General features: G+C 42.5%; 2 protein-coding genes across 3 annotated transcripts in view; both read left to right on the plus strand.

Moving 5' to 3' along the window:
* LOC143394213 (uncharacterized) overlaps positions 1-18314 on the plus strand; it is a 71663-nt gene extending 53349 nt beyond the window's left edge. Inside the window, exons 1-5 of one of the 2 annotated variants that reach the window (XM_076848773.1) lie at positions 14995-15088; positions 16463-16480; positions 16838-17039; positions 17297-17556; positions 18245-18314. In XM_076848773.1, coding sequence (XP_076704888.1) covers positions 15071-15088; positions 16463-16480; positions 16838-17039; positions 17297-17556; positions 18245-18277 — 531 coding nt within the window. In that variant the 5' untranslated portion in view covers positions 14995-15070 and the 3' untranslated portion in view covers positions 18278-18314. Of the gene's footprint in view, positions 1-1987; positions 2121-14994; positions 15089-16462; positions 16481-16837; positions 17040-17296; positions 17557-18244 lie in introns of those variants that run through there. The other variant, XR_013090679.1, reaches the window with a different exon arrangement.
* A 643-nt stretch (positions 18315-18957) lies between these two features.
* The window catches only part of Ap3b2 (adaptor related protein complex 3 subunit beta 2), a 35417-nt gene continuing 33816 nt past the window's right edge, over positions 18958-20558 (plus strand). Inside the window, exon 1 of the mRNA XM_076848774.1 lies at positions 18958-19200. Coding sequence (XP_076704889.1) covers positions 19088-19200 — 113 coding nt within the window. The 5' untranslated portion in view covers positions 18958-19087. The remainder of the gene's footprint in view (positions 19201-20558) is intronic.

Raw genomic sequence — 20558 nt, forward strand, 5'->3', positions numbered from 1 at the left:
ACATCCTGGGAACAAATCTTTACTCCTCACACTTCAGATAGAGCCCTAATATCCAGAGTATACAAAGAACTCAAAAAATTAAGCAATAAGAAAACAAATAACCCAATCAACAAATGGGCCAAGGACCTGAACAGACACTTCTCAGAGGAGGATATACAATCAATCAACAAGTACATGAAAAAATGCTCACCATCTCTAGCAGTCAGAGAAATGCAAATCAAAACCACCCTAAGATACCATCTCACTCCAGTAAGATTGGCAGCCATTAGGAAGTCAAACAACAACAAGTGCTGGCGAGGATGTGGGGAAAAGGGTACACTTGCACATTGCTGGTGGGACTGCAAATTGGTGCGGCCAATTTGGAAAGCAGTATGGAGATTCCTGGGAAAGCTGGAAACGGAACCACCATTTGACCCAGCTATTCCCCTTCTCGGACTATTCCCTGAAGACTTTAAAAGAGCGTATTATAGGGATACTGCTACATCGATGTTCATAGCAGCACAATTCACAATAGCTAGACTGTGGAACCAACTTAGATGCCCTTCAATAGATGAATGGATTAAAAAATGTGGCATTTATACATAATGGAGTATTACTCACCACTAAAAAATGACAAAATCATGGAATTTACAGGGAAATGGATGGCATTAGAGCAGATTGTGCTAAGTGAAGCTAGCCAATCCCTAAAAACAAATGCCAAATGTGTTCTTTGATATAAGGAGAGCAACTAAAAACAGAGCAGGGAGGAAGAGCATGAGAAAAAGATTAACATTAAACAGGGAGGAGAGGTGGGAGGGAAAGGGAGAGAGAAGGGAAATTGCATGGAAATGGAAGGAGACCCTCATTCTTATACAAAATTACATATAAGAGGATGTGAGGGGAAAGGGAAAAAAATCAAGGGAGAGAAATGAATTACAGTAGATGGGGTAGAGAGAGAAGATGGGAGGGGAGAGAAGGGGGGATAGTAGAGGATAGGAAAGATAGCAGAATATAACAGTCACTAGTATGGCAATATGTAAAAACGTTGATGTGTAACCGATGTGATTCTGCAATCTGTATACGGGGTAAAAATGGGAGTTCATAACCCACTTGAATGAAATGTATGAAATATGATATGTCAAGAGCTTTGTAATGTTTTGAACAACCAATAAAAAAATAGAAAAAATTAAAAAATTAAAAAACAATATATATGATAGGTTCAGGTGCATGCTTTTTTTTTTTTCTTCTTTTGCCTCAGGCTCCAATATACTCTGTACAGCACTTGTCTTTATTTTAAAATATACTCTTTTGTTCATCATGGATTGTTTTACATGAATTTTGATGTACATGAAAAATGTACATGAAAGTATTATTTATCTTGATTATCAGATCTTTTGTGCCCATGATAAGTACCTCATTTGTCTCCTCCAGTCCTGGCCTGTCAATTAACTCCTTCCTTCACTTTCTAAGCAAAAATCCCTGGAGGGGAGCTTAACTGATTTGTTCTATGTGTGTGAGGATGGCCTTAGGCCTGAGCCTTAGCAACTCCATTTAAAAAAAACAAAACAAAAAAAAACTGTAGTTTGAAACCTATAGTCTCATCAGGCAGGACTAATGGAGCCCTCCATTATGGCCCTCTGGCACAAACAAGTCACTTCATTTTTTTTTTTTTTTTTGACATAAAGCTTATGTCAAAAAAAAAAAAAAATCTCCCCACCCTGATAAACTCAACAGTGAAGTCTCTGGAAGCTATGGAGAAGATCAGGGTGGGGACCACCAGACCAGATGTTTTAACCCCAGGGTAAATGATGTCACTGAGAGATCTGGTGGCAGCTGATAACATTGAAAGGGGGGTCAAAAGCCCCCAAATTTGGTATAAATAATAAAGCAAATGAACAGACATTCAGCCAGCTGACAATGATATCTTCACTCTGAGAGCCTGATGAGGACCCGGACTGACATCCCAACACTTTTCATGGTTTGCTGATCCTCTGCATTTTCATCACAGCTCTCCAACTCTACAGCCACATCTTGACCCTGATGAGAGCTGCAACTTCTCCTTATGACCCTCTCCTCAACCAGCTGTCAGTTCCACCCCAGGAGAGCCGGCTTTGGTTCTGGACCTGATCACCATGGTCTGAGTGAGTGTGCATCTGCTGTATGTAAAGCCTAAGGCTTAAGACTTTTGATCTGACACTTGACTTAGCATGCAGAGGGAATGTCTGTCATTAGCCTATCATGATTAAGTGTGTTTGCAGTGCTTAGAATTAATCTAGAATTGTTTGCTGTGAATTGATTATGTCTATTGCAGTGCCTAGCATTAAGACTTGTCATTTTTGTAAGATCAGGCAGCAGTGACCAAAAGGAGGCAGATTTAAAAAGGCTGCTGAATGAGGCTTTATTGAGATTCCTCTCCCCAGTGGAATTCTCAGACTGAGTAAGAAGAGCGTATGGACGGACCAGACTGGTACTGAACCAGTCTGGAATTTTTATTTGGCTTAGGACAGGAAAGAAGGGCTTGGGACAGGAAAGGGAGGTTTTTAGAGTCCCTGGGTCTGGGGTTGGTTGGGGGTAGCTAGCTAAGATCCAGGATTGGCCAGGAGACCCACTGATTGACAGGCAGATCTGTCTGCACTGGATTGATGGTTCTTTTGTGCACGTGTTGCTTAATCACCTCAAACCAATCTAACAGTTTTCTTGATTAAGAACTTATAGAGGGGGCTGGGGATGTGGCTCAGGCGGTAGAGCACTTGCCTGGCATGCGTGCGGCCCGGGTTCCATCCTCAGCACCACATACAAACAAAGATGTTGTGTCCGCCGAGAACTAAAAAATAAATATTAAAAAAATTCTCTCTCTCTCTCTCTCTCTCTCTCTCTCTCTCTCTCTCTCTCTCTCCCACTCTCTCTTAAAAAAAAAAAAAAGAAAAAAAAAAGAACCTATAGAGGCTGGGGTTGTGGCTCAGCGTAGAGCACTCGCCTGGCATGCATGAGGCCTTGGGAGGCCCTGGGAGGCCCTGGGTTCGATCCTCAACACCACATAAAAATAAATAAATAAAATAAAGGTATTGTGTACAACTAAAAAATAAATATTAAAAAAAAAGAACCTATATATGGGGGCTGGGGTTGTGGCTCAGTGGTAGTGTACTTGCCTAGCATGCATGAGGCACTTGGTTCGATTCTTAGCACCACATACAAATAAATAAAAATAAAGGTCCATCAACAACTAAAAAATATTAAAAAGAAAAAAGAACCTACTGAGTGGAATTATATTGAGTGATTTGAGTGAATAAAGCATTGACTAGGGCAGAAGCGTGTGGACATTCTTTATTTCTTTCCCTGGACTGCATAAGTCACACCTTTTGCCCATAGCAACAATGTATCCTATATGTCTCCTATGTCACTGTGGGTTAAACCCTCTGTGATCAATAGTCATTAAAGAGCAGAGGTTTTGAAATTAAGCAGAACCTGGGTTATGTGACTGGAACTGGTAATGTTACCGCTGTTGACCGGTGATGAGTCCTTGCTTCCCCAAAATTGAAGTATAACACCAGAGAAGCAAGTCGAGGCAAGTTTAGAGTGGAAAATAGAAGTTTATTAAAGGATAGCAGAAAAGACTTCTCCTGGAGGAAGAAGGGGACCCAAGAGATGGAATCCATGGAAGTGCGGTTGTTTCCCATTTTTATAGTTCCTTCAGTGATGGAATGTAGGTGAAAAGGCCTGAGGGGTGGGACACAGGTGGGCCAAAGAAGTAATCTGGTCAGGAAGGACTTCTGAGTCAGCATCTTTAAGTTTGCTGGGGGCTGTTCATTAACACTTCTTTGGGATGGGCTCTTTTTCCTGGACTTCATTAATATTCCATGAGTTGTCCTGCATTTCCTGGAGTTTATTCTCAACATGGCCTGCATTTTAGATCTTACTCGATATTAGACCCGATTTATCTAGCTACACTGACTACCTAACTTTAAATCTGGCTTCAGTAACATAGTCTATTTCTCAGACTCCCATCTGTAAAATGAAATGTTGAGAGCCACAGCCGAAGGGGCCTCAGCAAACTTCCAGCTGCCAGCAAAAACTTCCAGCTGCCAGCTGATGATTGGCTCACAGCAGCCCCAGCAAACTTCTAGCTGCCAACTGATTGGCTCCTCTGCGGTGATGCTCATTGGGCTGTTTCCCCGCCCTTTCAGACCACGGAGCTGCTCATTGGGGGACTTTTTTTGGCTCTGCCCATGCGACCCAGCCAATCAGCCTCAAGAGCAGGAGGAGTGGGGGGGGGGGTTGAGAGGCTTGTGGGAAGCCGGTGGTGGCAGTTGGGCTCTGAAGGTTTTTCCTGAGGAGCTGTGTGGTTTGGTGTGTGTGTTCTAAAAGTAAAGTTCATTTCTTTTGACAAGTGGCTCCTAAATTGTGCCCAGCCAGACTGTGGCAATGAAACACCAAATTTATATAGGATTTATATTAGAATTATAATTCTGAATATCAAGTATCATTTATTATTTCTAAAAATAAGTGTTGTTTTACTAGTGTATTATAGTAATAAATAATATATACATAATTTTGACATATTCAAAGATATATTTAACAATTTACTCCATTTTAATCCCCTTTTTCTCTACTCCTCCCTCCCTCTGATCTCCTAACTCTACTTGTCCTGTGGAGCTGCACTCTAAGTCCAAATTCAAACAAGAGAGCTTTATTTACATGACCAGGGACTGTCACCCACCCATAGCAACTGATGCTGTGTGCGAGAACAGCAATTTCCTGGCCCGTGTCTTGGGAATTTAAAGACAAAAACCACAACTCAGTGGCTTGTTTAGTGTCATATAAGCAACCCAATTATAGAAGTTAAAACAGTAATTAGTGGGACCTAAGCAGGACTGGAATTTTCCAGTCAGCAAGCAAGCAAGTTATAGAAGCTAAAAAAAGCAGTTAGCTTAACTGCATCTGGGGTCCCAACAAGTGTTAGACAACTGTATCCTGAGTTTCAGCTGAGCAGGGGCGAAAATCTATTTCAAAGTCACATAGACACATAAATGTACTCAAACCCAGCTTGTAACTCACCACGACCAAATCCATATCCTGAGTTGGGTACATTCTGTGGGGTACAAAGTACGGAAAAACAATTTTTTTTTTAAAGATAGATAGATAGAAAGAGAGAGAACTTTTTAATATTTTCGGCAGACACAACATCTTTGTTTGTATGTGGTGCTGAGGATCGAACCCTGGCCGCATGTATGCCAGGCAAGCGCACTACCGCCTGAGCCACATCCCCAGCCCAACAATTTTTAAAAGAAGACAGCTTTCATTTCTGTTTCTCAGAATGGGTCATGCAGTTCCCTCTTCACAGGAGAAGTAACAGAAAAACTGAGATGGAGTCTAAAACAGCTAAGATGGAGTCCCTATGGTTACACTTTTTGTTCGTATAGCCACAGTGACTCCATTCCCGCTATTCCAGTACTAGTGATTGATATAACAGAGTACTAGTTGTTTCTGTTTGAGAAGATGAAAAAGTTCTGAAAATAAATGGTGATAGTTGCACAACAATATAAATGTACTAAATGCCCTTGAACTGTACACTTAGAAATGTTTAAAATGAGGCTGGGCACAGTGGCACATGTCTGTAAAACCAGGAGCTCAGGAGACTCAGGCAGCAGGATCATGAGTTCAAAGCCAACCTCAGCAAAATAAAGGTGCTAAGCAACTCAGCGAGACCCTGACTCTGAATCAAATACAAACTAGGGATGTGGCTCAGTGGTCGAGTGCCCTTGAGTTCAATCCCCAGTACCTATCCCCCCCCCAAAAGAAAAGAAAAGAAATGGTTAAAATCATAAATTCTATGTTGTATATAATTTATAATTCTTTTTTATTATTATTAAAACCAGGGGCACACTTTTTTCTTTTACTTCAGGCTCCAATAGAGCTCTGTACAGCTATACATAACTAACATTATTAAGTCACAAAAATACTAATCCACACAACCCAGAGCTAACATCATACTTAATGATAAAAACCTGAAAGCTTCACCTCCAACATCAGGAATACTACAAGGATGTCCACCCTTGTTTCCCCTATTCAACACCTTATCAAAGGCATTAGGCAAGAAAAACAAACAGCATCCATATTGGAAAGGATATAAAATTGTCTCTATTTGAAGATGCATGATCTTATATGTAGATAATCTTAAAGGATCCATATTCACACAAAAGCTAATAGAACTGGTACAAAAGTTGAGTAGCTTTGGAGGATATGAGATCAGTTCACAAAAATATAATACTAATGAACAATTTGAAAATGAAATTCAGAAAACAATTCCATTTACAAAAGAATCTACCAGAATACTTAAGGCTGGGGGTATGACTTAGTAATAGAGGGCTTGCCTAGCATCTGTGAGGCTCTGGATTCAGTCCCTCACACATACACCACACACAAGCCATACAGAGAACTATAAGACTTGTACACTGAAAATACAAAACATTTTCGAAAGAAATTAGAGAAGACCTTAAATAGTATGAAGATGTCCCCTATTTCTTTGACTGGAAGACAATATTAAGATGCCAAAGCTTTCTACACTGATCTGTGGTTTGATACAACCGTGATGAAAATTCCAACTGCCTTTTCCAGAAACAGAAAAGCCCATCCTAAAAATTCTAGGATCATTAGAATTGCAAGTGATCCTAGATAGGCAAAACAATCTTGAAAAAGAACAACAACATTGGAGAATTCACATTGCCCAAATTTAAGCCTATTACAAATCTGTAATAATCAAGATAGTATGGTACTAGCATAAATATATACATATAGGTCAATAGAATAGAACTGAAAATCTATAGTCAATTGATTATCAGGGGTTGGGATATAGCTCAGTGTTGGAGTGCTTGCTTGGCATGTGTTCGACTATGGGTTTAATCCACAGTACCACAAAAAACAACAACAACCAAAAAACCCAACCAAATTGATTCTTAACAAGAGTTCCAAGATCATTCAGTGAAGACAAGACTATTTGTACAAATGGTGCTGTAAAACCTTAATAACCACATGAAAAAGAATGAAGTTGGACCCTTACAGCATATACAAAAATTAACTCAAAATGGATCAAAGGCCTAAATGTTAAACTAGAAAACTCTTAGGAGAAAACAGGTATAAATTTTTGTGACCTTGATAGTGGTAGAGTACTTTCCTAGCAAATGAGAGGCCTTGGGTTCCACCTTCAGCACAATACTCACACACACAAAAAAAAAATTGTGACATTGGATTAGGAAATAGTTATGGCATGAAAAGCATAAGCAAACCCCTCTCACCAAAAAACTGAGTACTTCTAAGTAAAAAAAATTTGTTTATCAATGGACGCTATCAAAGAGAGTGAAAAGACAATGCACAGAATAGGAGAAAAATTGCCAACCATACATATGGTTAATGTGTAGTATCCAGAATATACAAAGAACTCTTACAACTTAGCAATAAAAAGGCAACCAAATTAAAAATAGTAAGATCGCCAAAGAAGCCAGTAAGCACATGAAAAAATGCACAGCATTAGTAGTCATCTGGGAAATACAATTAAAAACCATAGGGTAGCAGCACTTCATACTTGCTAGAATGGCTATAATTTTTTTTAAGTGATGGTGAATATATGCTGAAACTGAAACACCGCTAATGAAAACATAAAACAGTGCAGATGCTTTGGAAAGCAGTTAGGTACGTCCTCAAAAAATCAAACATGGAATTATCATGTGACCCAGCAATTTCACTTCTAAGTATATATTCAAAAGAATTTAAAATACATGTTCAAACACTCACATGTGAATGTTCATGGCAGAATTATTTATAATATTCAAATTTTGGAAACAACCCAATGTCTATCAACTGATAATTGGATAAACAGAATGCAGTGTCTCTATACAATGAAATATTATTCAGCCATAAAAAGAAATGGAATTCAGGTGTGGTGTTGCATGACTATAATCCCAATGCCTTGGGAGTCTGAGGCAGGACTTTGAATTCAAAGCCAGCCTTGGTTACTTAGCAAGTCCCTAAGCAACTCAGAGAGACCCTATCTCTAAATAAAATATAAAAAAGGGCTGGAGATGAGGCTCCCTGGGTTCAATCTCTGGTACAAAAAAAAAAAAAAAGGAATGGAATACTGATAAATGCTACAACATGAATGAATCTGATGATATGCTATGTAAAAACCTCCAGCATAAAAGACAACAAAATAGCCAGAAGAGATAAGTTTAGAGACAAAAACAGATTGGGTGTTATTAGAAAAAGAGAATGGGGAGTGCAATGGGATATTTTAGGGGGTTGTGTGAAAATATTTTAGAATTAGATGGTTGTGACTGTGCACCAGCTTGTAAACATGCGAAAAAACCCCACTGAATTATATACATTTTTAGATGACACAGTTGATGGTGTGTAAATTAGACATCAAATAGAAAAGTGGGCAAAAGACTTGGACAAGTGCTTCACCAAAGAGATTATATAGATGGCAATTCAACAAATTAAAACCAGGGTGATGAGTCATTTCAAGGAGAAATGACAACTAAATGTAATATGGCACCAGGGATGGAATCTTGGAACAACAAAAAAAAAAGGTCTCTAGGGGACATGATAGAGTATGTGCTTTGTGTTCATGAGGTCCTGGGTTCAATCTCCAACACCAAAATAATTAAAAAAAAAAAAAAAAGATTTTAGCCCAAACTAAGGAAATGTGAATTAATTATGGACCTTAGTTAATTTAAGGTCAGACAAGGACAGCAACCAAAAGGAGGCAGATTTTAAAAGGCCGCTGAACAAGGCTTTATTGAGATGTCACTCCCAGGCGGAACTCTATAAGACCAACAGTAGGAAGAGGGTCTGAGGAGAAACCACATAGGGCCTTGATTGGACTGGAATTTTATGGGGCTTACAGCAGGAAGGGAAGGGCTTGGGACAGGAAAAGGGATGTTTAAAGTCCCTTGTTCCTGTGGTCAAGGGAACTGACTGAGATCCAGGATTGGCCAGGGGACCCTGCTGATTGACTGGCAGTTCACTGAGTGCCTGATTGATGTTACCTTTGCCCACACGGGATGCTTGGTGCTTTGTTCCTGAGTCACTGCCACCAACCTGACAGTTAATTAATAATATTAATATTAGTTCATTATTTGTGACAAGGAGATCAGACCAGGATAAGACATTAAAAAGGATTAGATTTTTAGTATGGTGGAATTATTCTGTTGGGTGAAAATATTCATCTTGTTTATGATAAATCTATGTCCGTATAAAATTCACAGAAAGGTATAAAAAACAGTTTTACTGAACATCAACTTAAAACATAAAATTTTGAAAATGATTTGGAGGAATTGGAGAGTAATCAAGAGCCAGTAGAACCTGAAGATTTAGCCCTTGAAAGAACAGAATTGCACTGAATGAGATTATATTTCTAAGGGTTTCCTCTTAGGGAACTCTCCAATCTACACAGTGACTAACAGAGTGGCAAACACTTGATCCAGAAAGCCACAGACTTATTAGCTTAAGATAACAGTGGGTAAAGTTCAGAGTTTTTAGAGCAGCTTCAAAAATTTTTTTAACCATTCCAGAGATTTAATTTTTTTACATGCAAGAATTTGTTAGAGTGAGAAATTAGCAAGGCATGCAGCATAGAGACTGTATGAACCACCTTGAAAAGAGACCCAAATTTGATTTTTAAAATATTTTTCAATTGTAAATGGATACAATACCTTTATGTTATTTATTTATTTTTATGTGATACTTAGAATCAAACCCAGGGCTCCACACTTGCAAGGCAAGCGCTCTACCACTGAGCCATAACCCAGCCCCGCAAGATTTAATTTTTAAGAAATGTATTTTTTAAAATTATAGTGCATTATAACTATATATTATGGTGGGGCTGATTATACACGTACATAATTTGATCAATCTCATTTTCCCATACCTCCCCTTTCCTTCCCTTCCTCCTTCTCCCTGATCTACTTGTTCTACTCTGCTGATCTCTGGAGCAGCTATAAATTGATGGAAGATATCCCAGAAAAGAGGGATCTTCATATAGTGATCCCCTAAATCTACACATGAAACCCTCAAAAGTCCTTGAATGCTCCCTTAGTGCATATCCACTGGATGCAACTCCAAGAACCCAAGTAGAAAGCAACAGCTGGAAGGCAAAAAGAAAATAACATATACTTCAGCTACTGACTACCAAAAAGAATTTCATAATTTGTAGTTTAATTTCCACAAATGATAGGGGTTTGATAAATGCCTTGGACTGTCCACTAAAATACCACAGGATCCATGCCTTGGAAGACTATACCTGAGAACTGAGGAATTCACCCTAAATAATAAGGATAAAACTTTAGAATCGTTGTAATAGAGATTTAAACCAAGACCCCACAAATTTGAGGTCACATTCAAACTATTAATTCAATTGCCTGCTAGTACAAAAATCTACATTCTTCAGGGAAAGATAAAGGAATCCAGAATCTCTACTACGTATCATCCCTGAAGTCCAGTATGTGATTTTTAAAAATCCAAGATATGCAAAAAGGAAAAAAACAAAATGTAATTCAACAGTATAAAAGTGAATAGAAGGTCTGGGGCTGTAGTTTAGTGGCAGAGAGCTTGTCTTGAACATGTGAGGTACTGGGTTCAATCTTCAGCACCACATTAAAAATAAGTAAATAAAAATAAAGCCATGCTGTTCATCTACAACTATAAAACAATTTTTTTAAAAAGTGAATAGAAATAGCTGGGCACTGCCACGCACACCTATAATCCCAGGAGCTTGGGAGATTGAGACAGAAGGATCGTGAGTTCAAAGCCATCCTCAGCAAAAGCAAGGTGCTAAGCAACTCAGCGAGACCCTGTATCTAAATCAAATACAAAATAGGGCTGGGGATGTGGCCCAGTGGCCAAATGCCTATGAGTTCAGTCCCTGTACAACCCCCACAAACACACACAAAGTGAATAGACATAGATGCTAGGATCGCCCAAGTGGGAGCAGGGGTGACTTTGGGGGCAGATGTTATACACATCTACAGAGGACTTCAAGGAAAAAAATATTTATAAGGAACTTGGGAGAAAAAAAAGAAAACTTAAAAATAGAAATTCTAGAACTAAAAAAATTAAAATCAACAATCAAAGAGTGAGCTTAATAGTAAATTTGGGGTGTCATAAAAAGAGGTCAATGAAATCAAATAATTATTAAGACCTAACAGTCTCTAAAAAAAATCTTATCAAACAATGTTAAGGTGACAGTATTAGCCGGAGTTCTAGAAGAAGAGGAGAAAGAAAGTAGAACAGGAAAAAATGCAAAGGAATAATGGCAAAAGTTGGTAAAGGACAAAAATTAGATTAAAAAAATACCAGGGAAGCATAAGATAAATGTGAAGAAAACCACATCATAATCAAACTACTGAAAGCAAAGATAAAGAAAATCTTTAAAGCAGCCAGAGATGACGCATTATAATGTGGAGAATAACAATTTAAGTTGTTGACTTCTCACCTGGAACTATGAAGCTCAGACATTTGTAGAGAAAAATCTTCGAAGAGCCATAAGAAAAAAGAATATTAATACAGAACACTGTATCCAACAGGATGAATGAAGATAAAATAAAGGTGTTTCCAAATAAAACTAAAATAATTCAACAGCAGCAGATTTGCACAAGAAATGCTGAAGAAAATTCTTTTGTCTGAAGGAAAATGAGATGAGAAAAAAAATCTTAGACCTTTAAAAAGGAATGAAGAGGATCAGAAATGGTAAATATCAGAATAAATATAAATGGATTTTCTTCTCACTTACTTTAAAACATGTAGGACAGTTTAAAGCAAAAAATATAACTCTTGTGAAGCATAAAATATATGTTGTTAAAATCCATGTGGCAAACAGCATAAAAGATGGTCAGGAGATAGTGGCAAATGAACTTATATTATCACAAGGCTACAGTTTACCTTAAGTTGTACAACATCATCTCTTGGTAGACTGAAAAGTTAAGTAGTTATATTGTAATCCCCAGAGAAAACACTACTATATAAAACAAATAATTTTCAATAGATAATTGAAATGGAATTCTTTTTTTTTTAGAGAGAGAATTTTTAATATTTACTTTTTAGTTTTTGGCAGACACAATATCTTTGTTTGTATGTGGTGCTGAGGATCGAACCTGGGCCGCACACATACCAGGCGAGCGCACTACCGCTTGAGCCACATCCCCAGCCCTGAAATGGAATTCTTAATAATGTTCAAATGGGGGGGGGAGAGAGAGAGAGAGAGAAAAGAATGAAAGAACAAAGGAACAAAAATCAGAAGGAAAAAACAGAAAACAAATAAATAATGGTAGACCTAAATCTAACCATATCAATTATTACATTAAATATCTAAGAAAAAACAGATTAAAAGGCAGAAAATGCCAAAATGAATTTAAAAGCATGACTCGACACTATCTGTAAGAGATACACTTTAAATATTAAGACACAAAGCCAGGCACAGATACTGAGGAGACTGAGAAGTGAAAGATCATTTGGAACCAGAGGTTGTAGACTAGCCTGGGCAACATAGTGAGATACCAGCTCAAAAATGAAAACCAATATAGAGACATAAATAGATTAAAAGTAAATGGGTCAGATAAAATAGACTTCAAATCAAAAAGCATTAGTAGAGGTACAGAGGAATATTCATAATGATAAAAATTCAATTCATCAGGGGCTGGAGTTGTGGCTCAGCGGTAGAGCACTTGCCTCTCACGTGTGAGACTCTGGGTTCGATCCTCAGCACCACATAAAAATAAATAAACAAAATAAAGATAAAAAAGAGGCTTTAAGAAAATTCAATTCATCAGAAAGACATAATAATCATAAAATGTTTATATACCTAATAATGAAATTTCAATATCCAGAGTGAAATTTGACAGAATTAAAGGGAGAAATAGAAAATCCCATAATCATAGTTAGAAGTGTTGACTCTCCTCTCAACTGACAGAAAAACTGAACAAAAAACCCAATAAAGTCATAGATGATCTGAACATTATCAACCACCTAACTAACTGATGTCTATGGAATACTATACCCTAATCTGCAAAATACACACTTGCAAGTGTGCATATTATATCCACCAGTATAGACCATATGTTAATTCATAAAATAAACCTCATTAAATCTAAAGGGATTGAAATAAGACACTGTCCTCTGACCATAGGTATGAAGCATTTGAGCACCCAGGAGGCCAGTGAAAGGCGAAGAGCCAGTGCTGAGAGCAGGTGCAAGTGGTAGTGATAGCACAAGCAGGGTGGCATAGGGTTGAACATCAGGAGGAGGGGAAAGAGGGCACCAGTTACCCACCTTGTCCCCACGTTTAGTGTCTGGCTTCTCACCTACCCCCAGAGCTATAGAGGGAGGGGTTGCTGTTGTCGGACTGGCTTAGGCACTGATGTCAGAACAGGGCCCCAGGGCTTCCTGCTTGGCCCCTTTATCTGCCCAAGGGATGCACAGCTTTTCCTCTCTGCTCTGGCCACAGAAGATTCTACAAGGTGTGGAGCAGGGCCACTACGAGGTGAGCTGCTTGAATTGGGGGCTTAGTTTCAGGTAGGATCATTGTGTACCAAGAGGGGGACTTTGTAACCAAAGTCTCTTGTGAAAAAAAAAAAAAGCCACAATAAGAACTCTGACCTTGTTCTGGCTAAAAATGACTAGCTGGGAGCAGTAACTCCAAAGCCTTGCCTTCCATAGAGGTCCCTTTGTCCAGAGCAAGACTGAAGGGTAAGGGTAGAGGCTGGGAGTTCAGGCCAAATCATGGCCATGGGTGGCTACAATGCCTCCACTGGGTTGAGGTTCTGTAGAGGCCTGGTTTTGTGAGGAAAGGCAGGGCCCTGTGCCCCAGAGAGAATGTAACCCTATTCCCGGTTGCAGGCACCCCCCACTACTCTATTCCCCTGAAAGCCTTAGCCAAGGTGAGAAGAGGGGAAGCTCAGGCTGCAAGCAAGGAACCCCAATGGAGTAGTCAGGGTTGTCAGGTGAAGTGCCATAAAGTTGGAATTCTTGTCCCCTGGGCTCTCATAACTCCAGGACCTTGCTCCTTTTCCTTTCTTATAAAGGAAATGATATCTTAGCCAAATGAAAGTCAAGTGGAAGGGTGACTGTTTCACCAGGTCAGGAAGGATATAGGGGTTGAGGGCTTCCTGGTAGTAGAGTGTGGGGGAAGGGAGACCCCTGTGCTAACAGTATAAGAGGGGGAGTCCTGTACAATGGTTAAGGACACAGAAGCTAAGCCAGATCATCTCAGCTTGAATCCTGGTTCTGCCACTTTCTATCTTGTAAACTTAGCAACTTCCCCAAACTTCAGTTTCCCCATCTATAAAATAACAATGATAACATTATCTCCTTCCTGATGTTGTTGTCAGAGCTAAGCCGGGCTTTAGCACAGTTTCTGGCAATAAATGCTATTATCATTTTGAATAGAGAACCACGTGTGGACATAGATTTCCCTATCTGAAGGGGTATGTTGTGGTCCAGACCCTGACCCAGGAGCTCAGCTGACAGTGGCCAAAGTGTCTCCCTGCCCAACCCCAGTGAGAACTTTAAGAGGGAAAGTTAGAGGTGGGGCCCTGCTTTGCAGGGCCTTTCCAGCTGGGTGATTCCCTTTGAGCTCTGGGGCAGGGGTGACAGGGAGGCCACCAGCCTCTGAGGGCCCATTGTTCTTCTCCTCTGAATTGAGAAAGATATATTCTCCCCACCCTCCTCTTGGCACCCAAATCTGCATGCTCAGGAGCAGATCTTAGATAAACAAACCCTGCCCTCTTGCCTTGTCCAGTGCTTTACAATAGTTATGTGATGTCCAGCCCTCCAACTTTATTGTCCCCAGTTCACAGATGAGGAAATTGAGGCCCAGAGAGAGGAAGTGGCTTATTTTATGTCTCATATAGAAAGGTGACATTGCCAGTACAAGGTCTCAGTCAAAGACAGCATTCTAGCACAGACTCTTGGGAACACCAGACACACAACCATACACCAGCATATAGACAGACAAACTCACTGATACAGTGTACAGCCTTTGGGGGACGATAGAAGCAGAGAGTCAGGCAGTGATGGTTGTTTTTTGTTTTGTTTTTCTCCCTAGATGAGCTTCACATCCCAGGTAATTGAAGCAGAAGTCCTTGGCTCATCTTGTCTTCTTTCCAGACAGGTGCCTGCTGCCTCAACAGGGGCTAGGACAGTCCATCCTCTTCCACAGCTGTAACCTCTGCTTAGCCAATTAGGTTTTGAGGGAGAATGAAGAAGGAAGAAAGGTGCACTCCCTACCTAGTAGATATTGGGAGATATGACTCAAGACAAAGTGCTGTTCACATGATAGAGTTCTCCCTGTGGTTTTCTGAAGTCAAGGGTGACCAACTGTCCAAGTTTTCCTGGGTTCCTGGGATGCAAGACTTTCAACTTTAAAACATGCAAAGTCAGACAGACTGGGATGAGTTGGTTACCTGAGTCTTCCACAGGTCCAGTCAGAAAATGGGGCTCACTCAGCAAGGATATTATAGGCTGTGGCCAGGAGGGAAAGGAAGGGTCAAGGTAGACACATGGTGAACCACATAGTGGCTGGCATTATGCATCATGGTCTTGGGCAGCGCCTCATTTGAATCTGAGTCCTTCCTACCCAAGTCAGATATGCTGGAGTCAACCCTTTATTTCTTCACAAAGATGCCCAGAGACCTGATACCATGGGTCACTTCCTGTTCCCAGCTCTTCTGTCAGCCTAGGAGAGTTCAGGGGCCCAATAGGCCCATCCCCTTTCCCAGTCTCTGAGGCCAAAGCATAAGCATAGCCCATGCAATGGAGCCATCCTCTCAAGCCCCCAAATCCCTCTGTTCCCAGTAGAGATAGGAGAAACCTGAACTAAACTACCTTTCCCACTTTGTTTTATGAAAGAAGAATATGTGACTGATGTTTAATACCAGAGTCACAGGACACAAAGTCATGTAGGCATATATTAGCTGTGTGAACTCTGGTAAAGTTTGTGAACCTCAGTTTCTTTATCCTAAAAATGGTGATAACGGCCAGATGTGGTGGCATAACCTGTAATCTCAACAATTTTGGAGGCTGAGGCAGGAGAATTGCCAAGTTAAAGGCCAATCCAGGCAATTTAGTGAGACCCTATCTCAAAACAAAAAGGACTGGGGATGTAGCTCAGTGGCAGAGTGCTTGCCTAGCATGTGCAAGGCCCTGGGTTTGATACCCAGCAATACACACACAACACACACACACACACATAAATACATGGATACTTAACCCATCTTGTAAGATTACATTAAGGATCCAGTGAGCCACTGCTCAATGGATATTTGCTGTCAAGGTTGTTGGACTTATCAAATGTATGAAATATGTCAAGAGCTTTGTAATATTTTGAACAACTAATTAAAAAAAAAAAACCTTCTAGGGGGAAAAAAAAGGTTGTTGGACTTGGGAGGAGGGATCTGTCCTGGGTCCAGATCTCACTGAGGTTTTCTTCTTTCTTCAGGTCACCAGCTCAGTCCAGGTACCAGTTGACACCCAGTCCCCAGTGTTGCTTCCAGGAATGGCAAGATGGGAAATGGTTGGAGGAAGGGATCCTGGGGCAGAGGAAGAGAATAGAATGGCCAAATTTTGAGATGAGAAGACATAAGTAGATGCAAAGGAGGTCCCAGTTGCTGGAAAATGAGCAGTTCTCAGCCTGGCTCAAGGCCAGGATAATTTGGGCTGTCCCAGTGTCAGGGAAGCAAATGTGGAGCAATGAAGACATTCTGCCTAGGTCCAATCCCAAATCATGTGCCATTTATGATCAGTAGAATGATCCAGCTTCTCTTCAACCAGGTCTGTACAAATGCCCTGCAGTCTATTTCCTTTCTCTTCCCAGACAATTATTGGGGCATCCAGAACCTTTCAGTTCTTCTTCTCAGAAGCTTTCCTGGGTCAGCACTTTGAAGCTGTGGAGTTGGAACAAAGTGATCCTGAGCCTGGAGACCTCTTCCTGTTTAGGCTGCAGTCCCCAACTGGACGCTGGTGCGGGGCCCATGTGGGTGTATATTGTGGCCACAGAGAAATTATCCACTTTGAGGGTGAGTGCCTTCAGCTGAAATTAAGGCTCAAATGTGCAAAGAGAGGTTGCCCAGCCAAGCACACCCCACCAGTGGGTGGGCTACATGGTGATGCAGGCTTTGGTCCTGGGCAGGGGGTGTGGGTCTCTGAAGATAGGGGATTGGGAAGCCAGCATATGGGTACCAGGGCTTCCAGATCCAAAGAAATACAGGTATGGAGCTGCTAAGTACAGCACCTAAGATGATTCTGATGTGTACCTGGCCCGTGATCCCCACAGGCAAGATACCTGGCAGTTGTGGGCCACATAAGTTTCTGGGCTCCTGGGAAGGAGTTGTATGCAAACAGGGACAGGGCCCAATGCTGCGCTCCCGCTCCCTCTGGCGTGTGCTTCGTCGACGAGGTGGCATTAACCGCACATTGCTGGAGCTCCGAGTACGCGAAGCTATGGATACAGATCCACCTCCCTATCATCCCACACGCAACAACTGTGTGCACTTTGCACTGCACCTGATCGGCTTGGACAGAAACCCCAACTCAGTAAGCATAGCCCAGCTACTCATGCAGAATCCCACCCCAATAGGGCCTGTTAACAGCCTTATCAACTGCTCCTGCAAAGTTCAGGCCCTCTCCTCTCAACTCTACTGAGGCCTCATTCCTCCAAACTCAAGATCTGCTTTAGTCTGGCAGGTCCAAGGCCCCCAGAACCAAATAGGCCCAGGCTATTTGTTGAACTTCCACGCCCTTTGAAACCCTTTTGTGCCCATTCCAAGTAGGCCCCAGGCCTCAACTCACAGATCCTGGCCATATGTATTTACTTCAGCCTACCAACCTCCAAGTCAGGTCCAGCTTCCATCCCAGTCCTGGTCAAGCCCCCATTATTCCCATTCGCGCAATACTGAGCCAAGCTCCACCTTTCTAAGCCCCATTCATTTCCAACCAGGCCGCCATTTCTGGCCTTGGAGACTTCAGGACCCTAGTGCACAGATCAAGACTTAGCTCTTAGGAACTCTCCCACTCTCCAAGTCCAGCCAAGAGACTCCAGTCTCCCAACCTGATGCTCATCTAGATCCAATCCCTTTCCCCAGCCTGGTTCACTATTTTTCCTCTGACTAGACCCTCCTTGCTTGACCCTTGGGGGTGTTTCAGGCCTTGGGAACTAGAGGCATCACCTCCAGGAGTACTGGCAGATCCTAACCTGATCTCTTCCATTTTCCTTTCTTCTTAGGCATCGGTGGACCTGAAGCTAAGCATGGGCTAGGTTTGACCTTGTGCCCTCCTGGGTGGCCAGAGGGGACTTCAGAAAGGATCATTAAAGTACTTTCCAAAGCTTATTTAGGGAGTTCATTGTCCTCTCTGGTTTGTCTCCCTCCTGTATGCCAGAAGCCCAGTAAGAGTTCCTCGGTGCTTGCCCATAAATTCCACCTCTTCCAGGAAGCTATTCAGATTCCCACTTAAAAGGCAGAACGACATCAGAGGAGCCTAGATTTTCTAGAAACGATAGGACAGGAAAGGAATCATCCTTAGGTCGCTGTGGCTGGTCTTCTGTGTGGTGCTTCTTTCCCTCCTAGGCCTGGGAACGTAGCCTTTCTTTCAACCCATTTCCCCACCCTCCACTTCAGCAGCGTGTGGAACCCTCTAGAGGTCTTTCCACTCAGGTCGGGTGATCAGGGATGGGTACAGACGTTGTGCGCCCCTTGCCACAGCCACACTCGTCCCCAGACGTGGAGTGCTTCAGGTCCCTTTAAAGGGCAGGAACCAGCCTTGGGGCGGGGGGGTGGGGATTTCCGCGAGATTGGGGCGGGGCAGACATTGCAGCCCCTCCCCACCCGTCCCCTAGCCGACACGCCCTGAGACCCGCGGCCGCTGGTGCCTTTAAGAACCTCCAAGCGCGGCGGAGAAGGATAAATCCGAGCGCAGCCTCCACCGTTGCAGTTTGCAGTTTTGCGGAGCTGGGCTTGCGCCGCGGATCCCTCCTAGGTCCTGCGCCCGGTTCCTGGGCCTCCGCCGGACTTCGGCCGCGCGGCCTTCTCTCTGGCGAAGCCTTCTCCCAGCACCCCCCCCCCCCCCAATGTCGACCGCCCCTGCATACAGTGAAGACAAGGGCGGCTCCGCTGGCCCTGGGGAGCCCGAGTACGGCCACGACCCGGCGAGCGGCGGCATCTTCTCCTCCGACTACAAGCGGTGAGGGAGCCGGCCGCGAGGGCCGGGACTTGGCGGATGTCGTGGGCACCATGGACAGCGCCCGGGCCCGCCCGCCGCGGCCGAGCCTACTGGAAGCCCGCCCAGCCCCCTCTCGCGGCGGCCCGGGGCCCCAGAGCCGCCACTCAATCTCTAGGGACCCACCTGGACCCGGATCCGGGGTGGGAGTGTAGGCTGATGGGGGATGGGCCAACCAGCTCGGTTTCGGGAGGACCAGCTGTCCCATTCAGTCCTAGGTGTTTCCTGATTTCAGCTCAGATTTATAGGCGCCCAGTCTTTTTCGCGTAGGGCTGCTTGGCTTAAAAAAAATAAAAAGGGGGGGAGGGGTCTGAGCCTGTGAACTTGAGTGTGAGCCTGGGGCCTCTCCAGGAAGGTGGGCCTTGGATGTAGACGCAGAAATTCTCAGGCATGGCTCCTCCTACAAATTCATTTTCTCTCATCCTGGCTCCCATCTGCCCTCAGGCATCTGGCACACACACCTTTGCTGCCCACATTGCCCTTACAGTTCAATTCTACCTTAACTTCCTCCCACCTTTGACTCGTTTGTTCATTTGTTTATGTGTAAATTCTGCAACAAGCATTTATTAAAGGCCTACCATGTAGAGTCCCATGCTAGTCACTGAATACAGATGTGAACACAGAGAAAGTCCTTTTCCTCAAGTTGCTCCAGAGGAAGCACAGATGAAGCAGTCTGTGACAATTCAGTATAAAGAGGGCTGTGGTGTGAGCATGGAGGTGAACACCTGTAATCCCAGCAACTCGGAAGGATGAGGCAGGAGGATCACAAGTTGGAGGAAAGCCTGGGCAATTTAGCAAGAAACTGTCTCATTAAAAAATAAAAAGGGGGGCTGTGGATGTAGCTCAGTTGGTAGAGTGCTTGCCTTGCATACACAAGGCCCTGAGTTCAATCCTCAACCCTACCAAAAGTAAATAAATAAATAAATAGGGCTGGATAAGTAGCTCAGTGGCAAAAGATTCCTGGGTTTGGTCCCCAGTACTGCAAAAAAGTGGGGAGCCATAGGAGAAAGTGGAGAGCCAAGAGTGAAAGGTTGAAGAATTAAGTCAATCCAGGTTATAAATTTTGTATGTTCTAGTACCGTGTGACCAGAAATGAGGGTAGGAAGGACCACTGAAGGGTTCTAAGAAACTATCACCATCAGGTTTGTATTTTCAAAGGCTCACAGGATGGACTGTGGAGAAGATATTAGAGGGTTTGTTGAACCAAGCAAGAAATAGGTAATGGGGATGTTGAAGTTGACAGGCAGTTCACATTAGTGGTCTAGAGCAGAAGGACAGAGAATTTAAGGACTGTGAAGAAGAGCAGACCTGACTCGATGATT

This window comes from Callospermophilus lateralis, chromosome 3 (assembly GCF_048772815.1).
Source record: "Callospermophilus lateralis isolate mCalLat2 chromosome 3, mCalLat2.hap1, whole genome shotgun sequence".
Classification (NCBI taxonomy): domain Eukaryota; kingdom Metazoa; phylum Chordata; class Mammalia; order Rodentia; family Sciuridae; genus Callospermophilus; species Callospermophilus lateralis.